General features: G+C 44.1%; 1 protein-coding gene across 3 annotated transcripts in view; it reads left to right on the forward strand.

Moving 5' to 3' along the window:
• Nucleotides 1-4,446: 4,446 nt before the first annotated feature.
• FGD5 (FYVE, RhoGEF and PH domain containing 5) overlaps nucleotides 4,447-22,492 on the forward strand; it is a 103,853-nt gene continuing 85,807 nt past the window's right edge. For 2 of the 3 annotated variants that reach the window (XM_063347882.1, XM_063347881.1), the window contains exons 1-2: nucleotides 5,247-5,417; nucleotides 15,554-18,485. In XM_063347882.1, the coding sequence (XP_063203952.1) occupies nucleotides 5,405-5,417; nucleotides 15,554-18,485 (2,945 nt within the window). In that variant the 5' untranslated portion in view covers nucleotides 5,247-5,404. Of the gene's footprint in view, nucleotides 4,550-5,246; nucleotides 5,418-15,553; nucleotides 18,486-22,492 lie in introns of those variants that run through there. The other variant, XM_063347883.1, reaches the window with a different exon arrangement.

Consider the following 22,492-nt stretch of genomic DNA (forward strand, 5'->3'; position numbering starts at 1 on the left):
CACAAACGTAAGTGAAGGCAGCGAGCAAACTGTCTATCATAAAAAGGTACATTGGTGCTCAAAAATAGGAAAAAGTGACCTTTATATGCCGCAAAGTATTGTACTGAATTGCACCGAGATAAGCAAACTTCACTTTAGGACACTTTTAGTTTAGGTAGTTGATGGGCTCCTGGAGGGTCGAGGATTTGACCCTCAAGGGTCTCAGTTCCCAAAAGACATTTGTTTGAATTTCTCTCTTCCAAAGGGGACACCACTAATCTTTGAGGTCTCATCCAAGGGATGGTCCTTCAGCTTCCTTCTCTACCGACAGCTCTCAAGAGACCACTGACTTCAAACTGCAGGATCCTGGAGAGCTACAGTGCTACGGACCTAAGACATGTTCCTGGCAACGCACCTTAAATCCTAATACAACACCTCTCTGGCAACAGCTCTCGTGGCTCCCCAGGCAAGTAGCCAGTGACAAGATGTCTCTGGCTTGTCCAGCACTCCCTGCTATTCTGGCTCTGAGCCTCTCACTGCCAGTCAGGCTTTTGAGCAGAGAGGAAAAAGAAATGAAGAAAGCGAGAGAAAGATGGCATACCAGTCACTGCAGGATATACAAAGTTCCACAGACACAGGAATTTGTCATCAGGCAGCAATGACACCAGTCTACAACCGCCCCCAGTGCTATTCCACCACAGCAAAGATAAATATCTAAGAAGCGTTTACCTACCAGCATTTACCATAGGTGGCTATTACTATACTCAGGTCATCACAGCTGCCCACATTTTACATTTAACTTTATCTGCCATCCCAAGGAATGCATGTGATTATTAACACGTATTCACTTTTTTCCATCCTGCTTTAGTAAATGATTTCACTTGTTGCGACATGCAGCACCAGTTTACTCATGAATAATTGAAATGCTTATGCACAATAACGTTAAAGCAGACCTGATCAGCATTAATCCATGCCAACATAACAGACTTTCCCCCATATATTAAGCCTTTCAGATGTCCCAGGCACCCTTACAGAGATGAACACAAGGGATTAGCTGCCCTCTGTATTCTGTCCTACAGATCTACACGCTTGGGCTTTGCGTGATCACCGACAGGGATGAGTGCTGTTGAACCACCTCTCGTGTCCCGTGGCTTCCCGGGTGGCATACTACCAGCTAGAAAGCACCAGGAAATATCAAAATAACATGAAAATAGGTGATTTCTCAGGCAATTAAGACCAGATGCATGTAAAGATTTATAAGGTGATGTTGGTTTCTGAAATTGTTCTTACTGGGAACTAGGAAGTTTCTTTAGTTCAATGTGATTTCGGGGGCAAACCCCCCACCCCCCTCAATGCTGTATTCTTAGTTTGATGCCAGAAAATGTATTTTAGTAAGGCCAATGACACCAAAACGGTAAAAAAGAAACCCCCAAACCCAACACCCAAACCTATAGACTCTAATGAAGAAGAGACAGCAGGGTGAAAGATCATGAAAAATGCCCTGAAAACATGCGTACAAAGAAGCAGACCTCATTTTGAAGAACAACTCTACGTAACAACATAAAGAGGCTTAAACATAACAATTACGAAGCATAGGTAGTGTAGTATGATAGACAGAGTCTCTAGAGCTTCATTAAAATGGTAAACAGAGTGCTAGTTTATGTTACAATGATAAAAAATAAGACTCCAACATGCCAGATAGCTCTGATCTAATAAGGCACTTAAGTATATGGAGTAGCCCTACTTAAAACAGATTACACACTTGCTTAGATTTAAGCATGTACTTAAATCGTCTGTCGGATGGGGACCTATAAGCCTAGAATGTTCACCTGAGTTTTAAAATGCATCAAATTTATTAATTGGATAGTTGGGTTATGTTTTGAAGGAAATCCTTTGTTAAAAGTTATGTTACTATTAAAATTAAGTTGGAATTATTTAAAAAATTTATGCTTCATTTATTTCAGTAATTGACTAATGAAAATAGATGTGTCAATCTCACTTTCAGTCAATTAAGTCACGGATTCTCCCTGGGGAAGATGATTCCTCTGTGGTGAACTCTGCTTGCTTTAAGGAGTGTTTTATGTTGTGTGGCTTCTGGTGCAGTGTATGCTTGCAAAAGTGGGGATTTTTGGCTGCAAAAGTTTGATTTGACCCTCCAGCATTTCCTGAACATGTTGACATGTCTTCACCTTCCCATTCTTCCACTTGTAATACAGATCATTCCCCATTATTTTTGGAGAAGGTTAGAGGATAAACTGACAAATTTCAAGCAGTTCTTTTATGCTTCTTATTTGCATTTAGCTATAAAGCTCCTAAAACTTTTTATCATTTCAGTACAGGAAATTATACCCTGGATTGTCTTTTAGACTGCCAATAAAGAGAATATAAGCCTTTTGCTTACTAAATACACTTTAGATTTTTTTAAGATAGTGATCACTGCACAGATGCTTTTTTTTCTTTTTCCCTATTGCACCCAAATTGTCGCTTAATTGCCCACGCAACAGAGTCCTTGGGGTCCAAAATTAGTCTGAACATGTCAAGAATGTATTCCTTTGTGAACAGCGCAATATCTCGTAGCAGCGCAAGTGTTTCACTTTTAGCCAATACAAACCAGTTCAAAGTTCAAAGCAATCCCATCTGATGAAGGAGAGCAGTCGAGTCGGCAACTCCCGGAGATACCTTGGCACCCTGCCCTTTGCGGCAGGAAGAGGTTGGGGAACAGGCGGACGGAACTTGGGAGAAGCGCTCACCCTTTCCAGAGCCAGGTCACAAAACTGATGGTGGGGGATGCTGCCCCTCGGCCAGCCTCCGAGCTACTGGCATAACGCTGGCAGCAGGAGTTGTCCCCTCGTCATTAAGTACAGGGTTCTGCTGGAGCATTCAGCTCCTTTCACAGAACATGGGAGAAAAGAGTCATTCTTTGCTCCATGAAATTTTTCACAAATTGGTTGTTTGGACCAAAACCTATGAAGTATCATAGTTCTTTGCCCTACAGCAGGGCAAAAAGGAAATAGAGTGAAGTGGACGTTAGAAATAGCACAGCAACTACAAGACCACCTGCCCTATTTGCAGAATCTCTTTTGCAAAGGCTTTGTTTTGCTAGGAACATATTTAACCAACATTTTTCCATTATGTATCTAGGTGTGAGGGAACTTTGCTACCTAGACTACGTTTTTCAGGTTATGAGGAAAAAACCCCAAATTCTGAAGCCCACATTCTCAGTTCTTTGATCAAAACATGTTTCTTTCCTTCCTGCTGCCCGCTCCCCTACTGCTTTAGTATTTTGCAGCTGTTTAAACCAAAGAGTTATTCTCTTGGCAAACATACGTAAGGAGATTTTTCCAAATCACCTGTACTGTGCCTGATTTTTTTACTTGTGCTTTCTTTTCCACTGTATCACATAAACTTTTTCCCACACTTCGCAAGCCCCTAAATCTGTATTCTTGAAGCTGCTTCAGATGATGCTTTCTATTGACATAAGTTATCTGGGTTGATTGACACAGACATCAAGGCTGCAGGTGGCAAGAATAAATCAGGGAGCAGTACATGAAGATGGGAGAAGGCCAGATGACTGCTGGCCATAGTGGGCAGGGAAACCCATTTCATTCCATGCACCAGGGCACGCACCAGGCGTGTTATGCTATGTGGGAATATGGATGTCTTTCCATCTCCTCATCTACATCAGTCAGAGTAGTGATGAAAGAGCTGATCTTTCAGCTCAAAGAAACCCATACAGGATTGCAAATGCTTGCTTAGAGGTGTAGTGATACAACCAGGGTTCCCTAGAGATCCAGAACCCAGCATTTCCAGGTACCAACCTCAGTGGGAAAGACTCAAGCCCACAGAAAGAAAGGTTTAATTCCCATTTCCCTCACTGCTTGCTTTCTCCCTTCAGAGGTTTATGCACTAATGTGCAAGGCACTCTGCACCCATCAGTCACAGTGAGACAGCATTGAAAGGTCAGGAAAAAGAGCTCTGTACTACAGAGCATTTGCCAGCAGGATAATATTAGTTATTAGGTACTTTGCAAAAGCAGAACTAACAGCATCTAAAATGAAGTTGCTCTGGATGGTGTCAGCAATAGTCCTGATTTCTGTGGGATTCAAAGTGTCAAAGCAGGACCTGGCTGCTTCACACACACCCTGGCCTGGACACCAGGCAGGTACAATGTGCTGCTTCTCTCCCTCCCCAGCCTGCGGGCACGCAGGGCTCTGAGCAACCGTCCTGCCCGGGGGAGGAATGGCCCCTCTCTGACTAGGGATGTGACCCCTGGGGCAGTTCAGCCCTCCTGGGGTTTCTTTGCCAGGGGCGGGAAATTTGCAATTCGCGCTTTCTGGCGTGAGCGATACCAGCTCCACTGGGAAAGGTAGCAGGGCTATATTATGCCTCCATTGAGAGGAAGGGGGCGATCCAGCCTTGTCTGGGGGTTAGTGCTGCTGCCAGCCCGAAAACAGGGAGAAAGGCCCAGCCACGGGGTGTCGGCGTTAACTGCATCGAGCCAGGGGCCGGTTTACAGGAGAGGGGAGAAGCCAGCAGTCTGGGGCTGTCTGAGACTGCTCTGAGAAGCGTGGTTTGTATGCGAGGGACCGTTCCCGGCCTCCCTGCGCTCAGAGCCCGCTGCCGGCAGCAGGTGCTACCGGCTCCGCAGGGATGCTCCGGGGCGGGGCGGGCTGGAGGGAGCCGCGTTCCCTGGGGGTTCCTGGGCAGGGGCGGTCGTGTCCTGCGGGGAATGGAGCGGGTGGGTGGGTGGGGATGGGGGGGAATGGATTGAGGAAGATGGATGGAGGTGGGGAAAGGATGGAGAGGAGGGAAGGATGGACGGTAGGAAAAGGATGAAGAGGGGGAAAAGGATGGAAGGGGAAATGATGAAGGGGGAAAGGATGGATGGAGGGGCTGGAGAAGGCGGGAGGGGGGATGGAGACGGGGGGAGCAAGGACGGCGCAAAGAAGGACCGGGGGCGGTGGAAAGGGAGTGGGGAACACGAGCGGGGCGCAGGCGAAAGGGGCCGGAGCGGAGGGCAGCCCGCCGCGCCCCGCAATGACGCGCCCCGGGGCGCCCGCGCCGCCCCGCACCCTGCGGGCTCGCCCCGCGGCGGGGGCGCCCGGCCCGGCCCCGCCCGGCCCCGCCCGGCCCGGCCCCGCGCGCCGCCGGCCGCCGCCACCGCCCCCGACGGGCCGCGCGCGGGGCAGGGCGGAGGCGCGCGCGGCGCTGACCGCCCCCGAGCCGCCGCCGCCGCCCGCCCGGCCCCTCCGCCCCGCGCCCGCCGCTCCGGCCCCGCCGCCCCGCGCCCGCCGCCCGCCTGCGCTCCCCTGCCCCGCGGGGGCTGTAGGGCCGGGCGCGCCCGCGAGGGGCGAAGGCGGCGGCGGCCCCCCGGGACCATGCGCTGAGCGCCCGGGGCAGCCAGGGAGCAAAGTTGCGGTGGAAGATGAACAACGCCGGTAAGTGCGCCGGTCCGCCCGGGCGGCTCTCCGCCTCCGGACATCTTTTCCCCGGGGCCGGCGAACGCCGGGCGGGCTTCCTTCCTCCGGTACCGGCAGCCTCCTTCCCTCGGGCCGGCACACCCCTCCTCCGGGGTCAGCACCACCGGGACGGCACCCCCCACCCCCCGGCCGGGCACTGCTCCTCCGGGGCTTGCACCCACCCCCTGCCCCGGGGTCCCTTCTTTGGGGCCGGCGGCTCCTGGGCCGTGCCACCGGGGCTGTCGCCTCTCCTCCAGGCACCCTCCGCCTGGGACTGGCCCCGCTCTTCCCCCCGCCCCGGAGGAGCTCACGGGCTCCCCGCGGGGCACCGCGCACCCCGGGGCTGTGCCTGCCCCTTCGCCGGCCCCGCCGGGACCGGACGAGCCCTGGCGAGGCGGGGGGTTCCGGGGACAACCAGACGGGCAGGTCGGGAGGGCTGCGCCCGCTCTTCCCTCAACCCTTCACGAAGCCCCTGGGAAATTTGCTGGGACTTTCTTTTCAGAAAGTCTGTTTTCGGGGAGGTAATGTTTTTTGCAGAATTTTCCCTCCAAGACAAACCCAAACCCTTCCCCTTTCCTTCTGTTAACTTCCCAGAAATTTTCCTTGATGGAAACTGGGAAGATGAAAGAGATAAGATGAGAAAGAAACAGATATTAAAGACAAGACGTTCAACAGTTAAACATTAGAAGTCGTCACTGGAAAATTGAAGCAAAAAACCTTTAAATTCTCCACCAACATTTTCTGATTTTCAGGGGCGAGGCATGTGTGTAAAAAACCATAATATTCCAGGAAACAATTATTACTAACTCTGGAGTTATTTAGAAAAATCTAATGCTGCATCTAGAATTAAAGAGGAAGAGAAACAGTCCCTTTGTGTTAGCCCTAAAATTTTCCACTGTGTTTCCTTGTTCCAGAAAGTGAATGTTGCTGGGTACCTCACTTGCATGGGTACATCCTGAAGCCCAGAGATTTCACTGCTAGATACCTTGCCCTACAACTGTCATGTGTTGGGAAACTGTGAATCATTGTTTGCCAAAGCACAGGAACATAGGATTGGAAAGGATCTCTTAGGTCAGACCCAGCCCTCTGCTGTTCTATCAGCATGTAATAGCACTCCTCTGAGTTTAAAGCAAAAGGTTCTCTTTCCCCGTGAAGAGGGGAGTGAGACACTCTCCTACCCAAAAAGTGGTGACATTTCCATTCTATTTTCTGATCCTGTCTGGGCTGGGCTCTGTCCTTCCCAGGAGACAAGCTCATTTGAAAGTTAAGTGAGCCAGCCAAAAATTGCTTTAGCCGTGATGCTCCAACCTCTCTTTCTTCATCTCTCCATTATTTAAAACAGACCAGCTCTAATCTGATCCTGTTGTCAGGGGAAGTGCAGTGTAAGGAATATCAGATGTATCCATTTGTAAAGACTTACATTTTATGACCAAGAATGTAGGACTGAATGGGACTACCTTCATTACCAAAAGCGGTACCCGTTATTACAGAACACAGTGTCGTATTAGTCCTTTTATTAATTAATCAAATGATGCCTTAAACCAAAAATTTTTAGGTAGCTTTCCTGCTATTCCTCTCACAAAGCTGAGAGCCTTTTACCATTCCTAGTGCTTCCAGTTTCCAGACCAGATTCATCGCCATTTATTCTTGTGATTACATTGTCCTTTTGCTTAAAAATAGTTCTTTTCCTCCTCTGGTGTTTACCTCCAGGTTGTATTTATAGAGTGCTCATATCCCTTCTCAGCCTTTGTTTTGTACATTCACACAATGCAAGGAATGTCTCTCCCATCAGTGCAAAGCAGAACTTCCTACTGAATCTGAAGGAGAGGCGCATTTATTAACTGGCAAACTCAGGGACCAGCATTAGCGATCTTTGTAGTACAGTGAGTAAAAATACCGGCACTCACATAGCGCCACTAAGCAGAGTCGTATGTGCGGGCATATATGGCAGCCTTGATCCCACAGAAGTTAAAATAATGACAGACAGAAAACAGGAAGGGAGATACGGATTATCCTCAGAGATGCGGAACTGATATGAACAGAAAGATGAAGCAATCCACCCAAGGTCACAGGAAATCTGTGGTAAGAGACAAGAGACAGACCCCCGTCTCCCAGCCTCATACATAGGGCCTTCCAGCCGTTCAGTACCGCCCATAGGAAGAATGTACAGATGTTAGACTCCAGATTGTTCAGAGGTGTAGGCAGACTATATATTCTTTCAGCTGCTACTGAAAGTGATATAGGAAAAGCTGCCATATGTACCTGTCAGAGAATTTTAACCAACGTCTTCTTTGGCTCCTAGGAAGTAATGTATGAAACAGCAGGTGAATGTAAGCTGTCTGCTGCAGTGTGAACTCCCTGTTGTGAAATCACAGCCGAATTGGAAACATCACAAACACTCACAGTTACATGAAGAAGAAATACATGCCAGTAGTTTAGAACCAAGATGTGTTCCAGCCCATGACGGGGGGGTTGGAACTAGATGATCTTTTAAGGTCCCTTCCAACCCTAACAATTCTATGATTCTATGATTATTTAACTGTCATGTACGTGTGGTTTTTCGTAGTCAGGCAACCCAGCCCTACGAAGACTTGTATGTACAGTCTGCTAGAGACAGTGAAAATGCTGGAGAATTTTCAGGATCAAGTTTTTTTGGTGTTGAAATTAATCCTTTACTGATTATATGGCCTTTAGATTTTTCCCTTTTCCCCAGCAGTGTTTCTCTTTGGGATGTTATGCTGTTGTATTATATTTACAGATAGCTGTAGTAAAGTTATATAGTAAGAGAAATTTGTAAGCTATTGACATGATATCCTGGAGTCATAATGCATCGATCTAATCGTAGAGGATGGATTCCACTAACTGTACAGAACAGCATTTTATTTCTGCAGAGTGGTATGTGCTCTGACAGTCCAGCTGTTAATACTTCATGAAGATTTGTAAGAAGTCAAAATTCCCATGGGATAGTAACTTCTGACTATAGGTCTGCCTTCACACTAGTGGAGCCTAGTACAGAGTACAAAATGCAAAGTACTTTTGATCACACATTTGAAGAACATACACTGATAAGAGAGGATAGATGTTTTTCAAAAGTATCAGACTTATGCAGAAGCTGAAATACCATTTTCATAAATGTGTGAGGCATTTAGGAGCCGATGACCTTCTGGTTTTGAACAGGACCTCAAGATCTCAAGTGCCTAAAGCCTCAATTCTCAGAAGACACTTAAGTATCTAATTCCTGTTCAAGTCGAAGTGGGAGCTGATACCTAAATCTGGACTGAGGTCCCATTTGAAAGGAAGACGTCCACTCCTACGTCATTAGAGGATCCTAGTCTAAATACCTTTTCCATTTCAAGTGACTCCCATGCAACTGTTTTCATTTCTTATGTGACGTTTGTCACTTCAGACTTTCTCTGACAGTGTGACCTAAGTGATGCATTTACATGCTGTAAACCAAAGAGAACTACTTTTGCGGAGAAAATTGCAACATTAATGACATCTTGGTTATTTACAGTACATCCTGGGGTCCTACCAGTGACAGCACTGGTGTTTTATGAGTTGAACCCCTCAAAGGGATTATGCTTTCCTTGTAAATCATGCCACCTCTTCTATTTAATCTCCACCGTATTGAAGCAGGTTACATGGCTTATGCTGGATACTTAATTCAGAATGACATTAAAATGGCTTATCTACATAGGCAGCTTCAACACACCCTACCTCTCTGACTTGGACAGCTGGCAGAATTGTAATTACAGGTTGGAACCTACAGCTTCCTGTACTGGAAATGTAATAAATGAGTTTTAGGAGACACTGTGCTTGCCTTGCCTTACATTCCTGGCAGCATTACTGTAGTGGTTGGTGCCCATATTGTGGCCAGGTCCAAAACCAGCTCTTCATCTGCAAAGAAGAGCTGTCCGTTTCACTTACAGTGAAGCTCCGTGTGTTATTTTGATAGGAAGTTCTGCCTGCCGTTCTCTCAGAACAGTTTCTTCTCTAAGGAGTAAGCACCATGGTCAAAATATAACCGCATGTATTGGATGAGCCAAAACAGACACAGGCACAGAATTCCCACTCTGTCCTGCTTTATAGGAACTTGGTGGTGTTTTGGTAGCTGAAGTGTGGAAACTTCTGCCTTTGACTGTACCATACAGTCACACTTTTATCATGAGTTTCTGGGTTCGTGCAGCACTTGGCACACATGGCTTTTGCCAACAGTATGAGCTCTTAGCACTGTCACGCTCTGATGCGAGAGGGAGCGTGAGCATGATGGCTGCTGGTATAGCATAGATTCTCTGTTGTTTCATGTCATTGCCTAGTTCATAAAATAGCAATGCTACCATGGAATAACTTCTATCCTTCCTGGTCCAAATAATTTTTATGTCTATAATAGTGTTTTGGCAAGTGACATGTAAATGAATTCCTATATTTACTGCTATTCTTAAGGTTGCCTATTCTCATTTCCTCAACAGTGGGACTTTGCTTGCTTCAAATAGGGAATTTGATCCCAGTCTTTGGAAGAAGTTACAGATTTGCTTGATAAAGGCAACTGTATAGATGCGAAGACATACACTGATGTCTCTGTAGTATTTTAGTAGCGCGTTCTGATTTAAGAGAAAAGCATTTATATAACAAATAAAGTCTGGGTTAATTAGACTGAGGACTGGCTAATTGCAAGTAGCAAATCTCTGTGGTAGTTATCTCTGTAACATTATCAAATGGTGGTATGCGTAGTGCTGGGACCAGGATTATGTTGATACTGTCCAAAACTTTCCTTGGTAGGAAAGCAACTAGAAGAGTACCGGATGACAAAGTTCATTTTGTGATGGAAAGATTGGTGAAAGGGTAATTAACAAAGCAGGCAGGGCAGTTATATAAACAGATCTGGATCATTAAGTTGGATCCATTCAAACAAATTACACATAATGCATATTATAAAGCTATCAGTCTAGAGACAATGAACAGGCAACACAGCCTTGGGAACAATTTGGAGGTCATAGTGGACAAGGAAGTCAACCTGATACAGTAACAAGCTAATGGAGAATAGTGAGAACTGAGTCTAAGAAAGAACTGATCTCCATAGACAGCACCATCGTTACCTACTCTGGAGTTCTTCCCATAGGTCTGCCCCATGTATTTTATAGGGGCTATTGGAAAATTGGAAAAGGTTCAGTAAAAATCCAGAAGAAAAGACTTCAGGAAAGGTGAAATTGTCCAACTGCAAAGATTTGTTTATGAGTTCGTTTGATTAGTTTACCAGAAAGAAGAATGTACCGCGACATAGCTGTAGGGAGGTATATGTCTTCCCTAGAGAAATACTGAATAATTAAAGGGTCTTTAACCCAGTGGGAGAAACAATAACAAATGCTGGAGATAGAAGCCAGGCAGCACTAACTGGAAATAAGGGCTTCTTTATTTTGAAAATGAGCAATTCATTAGAGGAATAAGATAAGGGGGATAGTAAGGTATATACTCCACCTTTTGCTGTCTTCAAACCAAAGCCTTATAGAAGGCAAGTTTTTAACTTTATTCTGATATGTCTGAGTGAAATTATACAGCTCCTGATTGGAGCTGAACGAGACTTTCTGATGCCCTTGTCTGGATATTTTCCCTCTACCTCCTGTTTCTCAGGCACTTTCCATCTGTGCATTTCAATCCCTTCTTCCCAGGCAGAAGCGGTGACAGACGGGACTTGTGTGTGTTGGTTTTCACTGGGATTCTAGGTTTGGTGCAGTCTCATTCCACTGTTGCAATGTGGTCTCTCCACCTGCATTGCCACTTCCATCTAAAAGCTCTGCAGATCCCTGAACTATGCAGTGCATTTTTGTCCTCTGTTCTGTGTCTCCCATTTTAACATATGTCTGAGTTGAATTAATGCCAAAGGCATGAAGAAAACACAGGTCCACAAAAGTTTGTTCATCACAAAAAGCTACTTCCAGCATCTTAAGAGATGTCTGAACTGGATTGTGGCACCAGCCAAGGCTGAAACTAGTATCTGCACTGTGGAGCCAAGTCATTTATTGGGCCACCATCAAAGACCATGGGCCTGAGACATGTCTATAAATATCCCTGCAATGTGAAACCTCATTGTTTAATTAGGTCTTCACTCCAAAACCAGCTGCTTGATGGGGTGGGGTGGGGGAGGGGGGGGCGTGTAGATATGGTCCCTTGTAAGCCTTAATTAAATTCTAGACTAATTCCTAAATCTGCAGAACATTTGAAAGTGGTGGGTAGTTGCAGTGGTTCAGGCAATACCACACAACAAAACGTTTATTGCTCCAAAGAAACACTGGAACAGCGAAGGCTGTATGGGTTGATTGCCATCCCAGGAGAGCTGCTAAGCTCTGTTCGCCGCTTAGAGACTTGGAGGGGAGGAGAGTAACCTAATTTCATGTGGGCCATGGCAGGAATGAAAGCATGCTGAAATGCAGGTTTGCCTGAGGGAAGGTGGGTAAGGAGAGGAAGCGGTCCTTGTCAGTACAAGGAAGCACTGAACAATAAGGGGAGGAGCAGGCTAAAGAAATTCCTATTCCCCAGGAGTTTCCTTTTAAGCACAAGGTGGGTGTGTCTCCCTTCAACATAAAACACATCCTAAAATAAACATGCACAATTATTTGTGAACATACACATTCCTTATGGTGCAGTGTTGTTCTGTCTCCATTTAGAAGTTACAGCCAGAACCTTTCAAGTGTATCAGACAGCTAAGGAAGCAGAAATTGAAGCAGAATGAAATTGTCCTGATAAAAGGCAAACAGTGGTGCTTTCTTTTCAGTAATTGTTTGGGTTATTTTTTAAACAAACATTTTTACTCCTTCTGCCGCCTCCTCCTCCCGCCCCCCTCCCCACCCCAAAAAAAAAAAAAAAAGGAAAATTGTTTAAGGAGCCTCATGAAAGGCAAGCTCAACAGATCAACACACAGAACAGTTAGGAAGAAACTATGGAAGGAATCACTAGTGACCAGTAGCTGGCACAAGCGGTTAAGAGAAGGACAGCACAATGCCTGTTATTACCATACTATGAACAAGAGTCCATTACCATAAATTCTCTTCCACTAGCAATGTTACTGAAGGGAGCAGAAGAAAAAACTCAAGCTTACTTGATTTCTTTTGCTATAGAAAATTATCACTGGAGGGAAAGTGAGTAACTCCGTTTAAGCTTTTTTTTTTTTAAGTTATTTATGCATATTTAGGCATGGTTATTTTGCATAAAGGAAATGAGCTCATTACATTATTTTATTTAAAATTTGCTTATAAGACAAAGCTTGGGAGATCCTGGCATTCTTTACAGTCCAGTCTTTTTCTCATTACTGAGTGTTTCAGTACAGACACTCTGTCTGACAAGAGCAAGGATGAGAATGCAGGGATTGTGTTCAAGCCTTGTCACATCCCAGGAATGGAGCAGGTATATTTGTGTCCTACTCTTGGACAGACATTCCTAGGAAAAGCCAGACACTGCAGGAAGTGGCATAATACCTCCAAAGTGATGCTTCTTCCTTGGAGCTAGTCCTAAAAATGCCTCATTATGGTGGTAAGGGGTCCATTGCTGATTTCTGGTGGGAAAGGTGTAAGAACTCGGTTTTAGCTAATAAATTCATGCATTTTACTACTAGAAAGTTAGTTTAGGATGTTCAGTTGTTGCAATAACTGATTTAAAAATGCAGATCTGGCTGGGGAGCCAGGCTTGCAAGATACTCAGCCCACTTCTGTTCCCTCCCTGTTTTTAACAGACAGCAGTTTTCAGCACTCTGCAGCCTTCAGCTGCTGCAGACTTGCTGCTGGCTGCAACAGAAGCAACAGTACTTCAGCGATGCTGAAGTGTTTGGCACTTAACGTTTCCGAAATAATCTGGAGGGAAAGATTAGCTACCCCCCCATTCTGTGATTTCAATAATTAGACAGATGCCCTACAGCTCAAAGCAGCAGTGGATACTGTGAAACAAGAGTACACACTGCAGTACTGGAGGCTGGTGAATAGGCACTTCTCGCTCCCTACTGTTCCACGAGTTGTTTTAAGGCTCCCGCACATGAAGCTGGATCAGATAAAACCCCAGATACAGAATAATTTTTAATCGGTATATGTGATAAGGCACCTGATTAGAACAGACTTTTCAATCCTAGGCTGAGCTGAGCTCACTGACTCAGTTTTTAACTTGGATGAAATCTCTCTGGTGTCTCATAATTCTAGAAAGACTTTTCTGACTACATCAGAATGCCAAATTGTCATAATCTTTCTGAATATTGGAATAAATTTCAGCAAAGTTAAGAGATCAGAAGAAACAGCCTCTTATACCTTACGGAGTCTAACCAAACAAATATGCCAGTATTAGTTCAATACAAATGACTCCAGTTGTATTAAGATAACAATAAGAAAAGTGCATGACACCAAATATCAGAACAATCAGTGAATCATTTTAAAGCAGTTTGCATTCAGTATTACTTTATTCTTAGTATGGTGTCCAGATGTCAAAAGTCTGCCTTCCAAAATACTCAAAATATAACAGTACAGTAACTACACTTCCTGAAACTTATACCATGATTTAGGATAAGATTTCACATAGGAACCGTATCCTAAATGGTGTCTTTTGAGATGCTGTTCCCTTATTTCCCATGTGTAGGGCATGAAGATTTTGCACAGAGAATTGTTCCTGTATCTCTCATGGTGAAATAGTTTGTCCTGTGCTTTTCCTTACAATGGAGAGCTCCCCTTTTTCCACTAAAATATGTTAATTAAAATTATAAAAAGAATTAGAGATTTCTGATTGATTAACCATGTAATTACCCATTGATGGCTAGGAAACATGAGGAAGAGCAAAACCCGTCTCTTTCCTTATTACCATCTGCAACCATTTGGTGTGCTGGCTTCTTCACACCACATATTTCATCTCATCTAAAATCTCCTGAGGAAGGATCCCTATTGTTGCCTATTTATGCAGCCTTTCAGCATTTCATTTAGTTATTTAAAGAATATTAATTTCAGGACCAAGGCAGCTGGAAATGGCTGTGGCATGTAAACTGTACTGTGAGTAAAATGGCCATATATGACTTAATTCGTCTAGCTTCCATCTAGCTTATTGTAAATCTGCTTGAATTCCCCTACATGTGTGTCAGCACTTCCACTAGAAATAGTTTAGAGACCCTGGCTGGCCTTATTTTGCAAGATAATTCACTTTTCTACAGTATATTTTGATGTTCAGAGAAGATTGTACCTGCAAGGGATGCTGGCATTTACAGGAGGATGGAGGATCTTTTGACTAACAAAAGGTCTGAAGAAGCTATAGTGTGAAAACGAAACTTAAGTTTAAACCAGTAACTCTTCATGTTTTGGGTTGAAGTATTTCATTTAGTGCATTATAGCTCAGCTACATAGTCAATGTAAAGTATTACCCAAGCTTTTAGTAAACCGTCTTAGCCCTCATGATTATGTTTGACAAACAAAATGTAGCTCCATATTTTGTTACCACGGTAATGGCAGATGGGAAGACTGTGTCTGGGCACCAGGTGTTCACTTCAGTTTCGCTGAGTTGAGTTAAACTTTGATCTGTTGGTAGAACTAATTTTGTTCAATGCTGAAATTCTGCAAACTACATATTGAAATGAAACTCATTGCTACAAAGTGTTTGTACTGTGTTATAAGAACAGCTACTATGGCTGAAAGGCATTTCTTTCTTTGCAGTGAAACACTTCAGCATCATTGAATCAAAGTGTTCGTACTTAATCTTGGGGCAAACAGATTCCTGGGGCAGAATCAAATGGTCTCTCATGTCATTAGTACTTCTGAGTGCGGGAGGTGTCACCCATCCATAGGTATCTGTGTACAAGATGCCCTTGGCTCTGCAGCTGTACATCTTTCTCTCCCCAAGTGTGCAAGGGCTGCATCTAGTTCAGTTCAGTTCAGTTTTGACCTTAAACTGCGTTCCCTGGAGTAGCTCCAGTGCCACGTGGAAGCACGGTGCATATGCATTGCTCCTTCAGTTCTCTTTTCAGAGCTGAGCAATTTATTGGCCGGACTCCTTCTGCATTAGAAGTCACTGGTATAAGATGAAGTCTACTGTAGGATATATTCTACTGACTTTAATAGGAAACCAAGATAGCTAACATGGCTTTTCTCTCTTTTCTGCAGAAATCACAAAGCCACCACTAGCACCGAAACCAAAGATTATCGGTCATCTTTCTCCAGTAGCTGTCTCCAAATTTTCTCCTTCACTGCCAAGGGCTGATATTCTTCATAACTCGAACTCTATGTCTAGGGGTCCCAAACCACCTATTGCTCCCAAGCCAAAATTCTCAGCAGACACTGAGGGCAAATCCAGTGTTTATACCAACAATAACTTAAATAAATGCTCAAATGGGAAACTGGTATGTCTTGATGGAGAGCTGTATGAAGGAAACCAATGCAATGCTGATTGCACAGAATCTGAGACAGATAATGAATACATTGTAGTTCCTGAAGCTCAGCTGACCAGCAAAGACTGTAATGACTTGGAACATGAGCATGATCAGAACCTAGATTCCTCTGTGGAAAATGAAGTCTCGGAAACTCCAGAAGAAGTAGAGGAGGAAGAGGATAACATTGCTAATGATGAGGATACCAGCAATCGAGAAGTCACCGAAGATGAGCACCATAACTCTTCAGATATTGTTGAACCAATGGAACCAGACTCTGAAGAGTCAACCAGAGACTGTGACCAGTCCGAAGCACTTTGTGAGGAGTCCTCAGATGCCCCTGATAGGCATAATGATGCTTCCAAGAATGTAGATGAAGATGAGGATGTTGTAAGTGATTGTAGTGAAACCAAAAACAAGGAGGAAACTTCTAACAACCTGGAACTGGACAATAGTGATTGTAAGACTGACAGTGATAACATTTTGCATGAAGATGAGGAACTAGTGGGTGATATCTCTAAAGATACTGTTGTAATGCCACTACCCGGAGATGAATCAATCCCAGGTAATGAGAAGGCAGGGCAGGAGGAAGAGGAACTGCCTGAGATTTTAGAAACGGGAGATGGGTGTCTGGCACATGATGGTGACCACAGTGTGCATGCAGAGCTTGATTTGAACATGGAAGGGGAGTTAGAAAATAATGACTGTGCAAGCCCTGGCATGCTGCCTGATGAGGCCAGTGAAGAACCAGCTCCTGGCTTAGAACCGCCTGAAGATGGACCCAATGCTGAAAATGATTTAGGAGAGTCCATCCATCAAGCAGCAGCTGAAGAAGAGGAAGCAAACACAGATGAGCATGATAATACAAACACAGGAAATGCCAGTGATGGCTGCCAGATCACTGAGAGGAGAGGGGAGGAGAAGTCATCAGAGGTAGCCTGTGAAACAAGCAAAGACTCTGGCAAAGGGGAGGAAGAAGCAGTGAATGCAGAGAATATGGATGATGGCTGTCAAATTGCTCCTTGTGAGAATGAATGTGGTGAGGAAATACCCACGGAACATTCAGATGAGAATCTTCAAACAGAAGGGACCTCTCTGGATGAAGATTGTGTCGTTTCTGATAGTGTACCTAGTAGTCCAGAGATGGACCCAGAGCTGGAAGATGTGACTGTTGAAGAGCATAGGGAAAGCATTGTGGAAACCTCTAAGTCAGATGAGCTGCAACTTGAAGACAATGAGGCGGAAGCAAACAGCTGCAGCAAAAGTGTCCCAAGTCAACAGGTCCCACTTGAGGAAGAGTTAGAAGTCTGTAAGCATGGCAAAATGAATGTAGAATGTGGGACCAAACATGTCTTGCATGAAAATCTAGCAGTCCCTGAAGTGGTCATTGTGCCTGAAGAGTCAGAGGAAAGAGAAACAAGCAGTGATTCCTTAGATGACCCTTACGTGCTTCCCGCAGAAAATGAAATTGCTCATGATGGGCAGACTGATTTAGGAGCTGATCACAGTGAAATGGACGAATTAGGCATGGATGGTGAAAACAACTTGCTGCCCATTGATCGTAAAAGCATTGTCACTAGAACACGGTCGCTCTCTGGGAAAATGCCGGGCTGTGTCCCAGAAACAGTTCCGGAAGAAACTGGACCTGAAACTGATGTACCATCTTCCCGCAATGGCCGTGGGACAGATTTAAGCAATAATTTATCTTCAGTGGAAGGAAAACCAGTGGAAGCCAACAGGACATTACCAACCAAGTCAAGATGTTTCATTCTATATCCTCGATCTTACTCTGTTGAAGGGAGAGAGATACCCGTCTCTGCTTACAGAGAAAGTGATGGCTGTGTATTGGATGATGGTAGAATAAAAAGGACAGAAGACAATTTGTCTTTGCCTTGTGTCAATGGTTCCTCAGGTAGTTTTTCCCAGAGAAATCATCTTTCATCATGTGGCGTATCTACTCCATCCTCAGTTGTTGATATACCACCTCCTTTTGAACTTGCCTACATCACCAAGAAGCCAATCACTAAAAGTTCTCCTTCACTTTTGATAGAGAATGACTCACCTGATAAGTATTCCAAGAAAAAGAAATCTTCCTTTAAGAGGTTCCTCACTCTAAAATTCAAGAAAAAAAATGAAAGCAAAGTCCATGTAGATGTTAATGTTTCCTCTTCAAGGTCCTCATCAGAGTCTAGCTATCATGGGCCTGCAAGGTTGATGGACCTGGACAGGAGGAGCCTAAGTAGCTCACCTCAGCTAAAATCACATGTGGGGAAGCTCCGTGCATCTGAGTCTCCCTCAGCTGTTCTTTTCTATAAAGATGGTAAAAGGAAAGGAACGCCCAAGTCCTTCAGCAGGAGTGTTTCAAGGGTGGAATCCTTTGAGGACCGCTCCAGACCTCCTTTCATGCCACTCCCATTAACGAAACCTAGGTCCATTTCTTTTCCCAATGCTGACACGTCTGACTATGAGAACATTCCTGCTATGAGCTCTGATTATGAAAACATACAGATTCCTCCTCGAAGACCCACCAGAGCAGGAACTTTTACTGAGTTTTTTGAAGATCCCAGCAGGGCATTATCTGCTGCTAACGAGAATGACGGCTATGTGGATATGAGCAGCTTCACTGGCTTTGAGAGCAAGCAGCAAACCACAGACCAGGAGACAGAAAGGTACTGTAATAAATTATTGTGTAAGACCTGCTAGCCTTGGCCAAATGGGCAAGGCCTCCCCTGCTAGGCACTGTAGGCAGATCCTCCATGTCCCTTGGCTTATACCCCCTCTCAGGAAATGCTTAACAAGAAAGATTGGAAGAACACAAGATAAGCCTTTATCCGTGAAAAAAAAAAGACACCAAATTAACTCTATACCTCGTAAATGTACACTAGCAAGCCCAATGGATCTGGATCCTATGGTTTACAGATACAAACCAAAGAACATTTAAAAATATTTGGTTTATCCAATGGATCTAAATTTTGTGGCTTGTGGGGTGGGGAGATCTCGCTTTGTTCTTCAGTGAGAAAGGTTTCCGACTTCTTGATGGAGTGAAAAGAGAGCCTATTTGCTGGAAGGGGTACTGCTTCATTTTTTCATTCCTGTCAATTTCTCAAAGCAACAATATATATATAATTTATCTTTCAAAGTATATCAGTTAAATATAGACCAGAAAATCCCAAATCATTAACTAATCAGACTAGACAATTAATTTTAAAAGTTGCTGTAAAGCCTATCATTATGGCGCTTTGACAGTGCTGCTGATTTATAAATGAATTAAATAGCTCTGTCTGAAATCATATGCATTGCTAACATTAATAATGATCTTTCATCCCATTCCATTAGATTATTTGCAAACAATAAAATGTCCTTTTCATAGTTACATAGGAGCAATGCACTCAAGACCTTTGAATTTGACTCTGTCATCAGATTATAGCATACAATCAGTGGAGTGCAGAGATGTAAATAAGAAGTGTTTTCCATTAAGTTCATGTCAAACAGGTAATGAGAAAACAGGGTGCAAAGCAAATGAATGAAAAGGAATGTCTTTAATACAGTTGCATTTTGTTAGATCTGTGTGAAAACGATAAACATCTTAAAAGCAAGGTTTTCATGTCCATTTTCATACACCATTCTTCTAAAGATATAATACTCCTGTTTCTTTGCAACATTTGTGTTTTCTGGTCCTCTCCCCCGTCATTATGAATGGAACAAACCATGGGCTTTTCACACATCCCTCTTTTGATATTTCAGACTTGGGGAGTAGAAGAACTTTTCTTTAATACCTCTGAATTGGTCTTGCAAACCATTTCTAAGACAGGAATGATGTACTGTACAGTGCTTTGTCTTTCTGAGAGAGGCAAGAGTCGTCAGAGGCGGGGGAGGCGAGTACGACATGGGGAAAGAGATTGCATCAATGTTTAAGCTGTGGATCCAAACGTGCCTGAAGCTGAGGGGTCTGGGGCACAGGCCTGTGTTTTAGCTCTTTGGAGACGTTGCCTGTGAGGACACAGGCCTGTGGTTTAGCTCTTTGGAGACGCTGGCTGCCTACAGCGCCGGGAGCCCCAGTGGTGCTGACGCTGGGACATGCTGGAGTACAGGGCAGCTTCACAACGCAGCCAGCCACGTCCCGCTAGCAGGGCTCGGCAGAGGGTGCGTTAGCCGGACCTGAGGGCCTGATAGTCACACTGCTGTCAGCGGTTTGCATGGCGCCCAGCACACTGACGTTCGCTCTTGGAAAAGCTGGCCAGTTCTTTGTGTCCGTGAAACGCCGCCCATTTTAGGTAGTTCTTGAAGAACCAAGTTAAAAATATTAAAACTACGTCAATTGCTGTGACTTGGGCCCATTTATGAACTTCCTGTGGAAGCCTGTTGTTTCAAGGGGAGAGCCAATCCAAACTGGTTCAGGAAGTCTCAAGGTCAAGGCGTGAACATAATTTTTCAGTCTGCTGCTTGTTGTGCATGCAGTTTTTGCTGCTGGGGGAGAAATGAAGGCTGGGATCCTGAACAACCCCTTTATCAAGATAACTGGGGTGGAGGGGAAGAGCATCAGGCAGACAGCAATGAACATACATTGCTGCTGAGATAGCTATTATTTGCTATATTTGTCAGGATGTTTTGGACAAAGACATGCCTGAAAAGCTTTGATGAAATGTAAATGGGTAATACACGTATAATGGCATAATATATTTGGAGAAACAGTGTACGGTCTAATCGTAAAGCAAAGCAAATTGTACAAGTACATGTACATGAACCTATTTACACATGCATACATGATGAATAGACATGGATGTTTTATTTCCTGCTGAAGCAGTTCTGCCTAAAATATCTCTCAATGGATTTAAGCTTTCTAATATGAATACCTATCAAACACAGCTCTACCACAACCACACAGGGACTCTGAACTCCAGCCTGCTCATATCCTGAGGCTTATTTCAGCCATTTGAGAGTACAAGTGTGTTGGATTAAACGCTTGCAATACGTGAGACTTGAGCCCGTGAACTTCTCTTTGGTACATTCACCTGCAGAGCACTGGTATTTAGCATCTGCTGATCCCTTATGGAATTGCTACATTTTTGATGAATGGCCAAGTACAACTCTTTTATTACATTTCAGAGAACAGAATGTGAGACTGCTATAAAATATTATAATAATCCGGGAACCTCCACTACTGTGTGTGATTGGGGAAAAGCAGGGCGGGAGGGGGGCTTACAGAAATTGACAGATGAGAAGATTCACTGTTTAATTTTCTTGCTTAAAAGGAAAGACCATGTGGAGTAGATTTAAACCAATAATTTCTAATTAGAAGAAATCACGTTTATAGACAAAGTCCAATAACAAAAGTGTTCTAGAAATATATCTTAACTTAGAATTACCATTGCCAGAATAGAACTGGGAATATTGCCCCCTGAAGGGCAGTTATTGTGTATCCCCCAAATTTAGCTATCTGGTATTAATAATTAAACTCTGATTCGGGTATATGACAATATAGATCATCATTAGCCTTCTGTACAGTGTAGAAATAATGGGACATAAGTGGAATTGCATAAAATTCTCCTGGTCTTTCCCCAGTCCACATAGCCTGAATCAGGCTCAATTTTCATTTGCTTCTGAAAGTCACTTTCTAGCTCCTTTTCTCTGAAGAGTTGCACTACAAAGTGTAAAGCAACGCAAACCAATTGTTCAGGCTGCAAGCAAAAGACAGCTGCGCCCCACCTCTGGGACAGTACACTGTAACCTATAGCATTGCCTTGACCCTCAACAGCTATAAGTCAGAGCAATTTCACCAAAGTTACTGGCTAAACTTTCTGTTGGAATTGAAGTATTCTGGCACGTGTCTTAAAGAATAGCTTCACTAACCCAGCTTGACCTTCAGAGCATCAGCCATGCATATGGCAGCGTGATAAACATCAAGGGGATGGGAAGGACACTCATTTCATAGTCTACCACAGTATCACTTCCAGTGCTTTTAGGAGAAAGGGAGAGAGTCTTTTATCAGGATTTAGATAACGTCAAGAAGATGGCATAGGTTGGGTGTTTTCAGAATTTCATTTCCCCTCTTTGCTTCCTACTTAGAGTCCAGAATTTGGACTTACCAGGTTTGCCAAGTCTCAATCCTTCTATCTACTAAGATGCTCAAAATTCAGAGAGGAAAGAAGATAGGGAGAAGAGAGGAATAAAAGGAGCATACCTGCAGTTCCACACCTAATCCTGCTGTGATATTGAATATTCATAAGAAATGAGCTAAAAGCCCATGTTGCTGTTAACTGTACGTTCCTATATTCTTCTACATAAAATGGTCACCGATACATACTAGAAGAACATCAGCCTGATTATTGTACTTAACCAACAGTAGGACTTGCTCAGACTTTGACTCTTAAGTGAATTCTTGGGGGTCAGTGTGGGGATTCCAGTGCTCTGTGCAATTACACCAAGGCTCATGATAATTCCTAGTAAGTCTCTAGAATTGTAGTCTCGTGCCTGTAAATTACTGCCAAGGATTTGACTTTTCAAGACATATGGCACCTATTTGTTTCCTCTCGGCTTTAGTACAATCAAGAAAGCTGATCACCTCTTCAGTGTCCAGTTCCACTGTAAATGTGTTTTATTGCCAAGGGATGTGCTTCTTCAGAAGAAGATGGAGAAAAAAATTGTCTTTAGTAGAAAATCAGGAAAAACACATGGT

Source organism: Chroicocephalus ridibundus, chromosome 10, assembly GCF_963924245.1.
Source record: "Chroicocephalus ridibundus chromosome 10, bChrRid1.1, whole genome shotgun sequence".
Taxonomy (NCBI): Eukaryota; Metazoa; Chordata; class Aves; order Charadriiformes; family Laridae; genus Chroicocephalus; species Chroicocephalus ridibundus.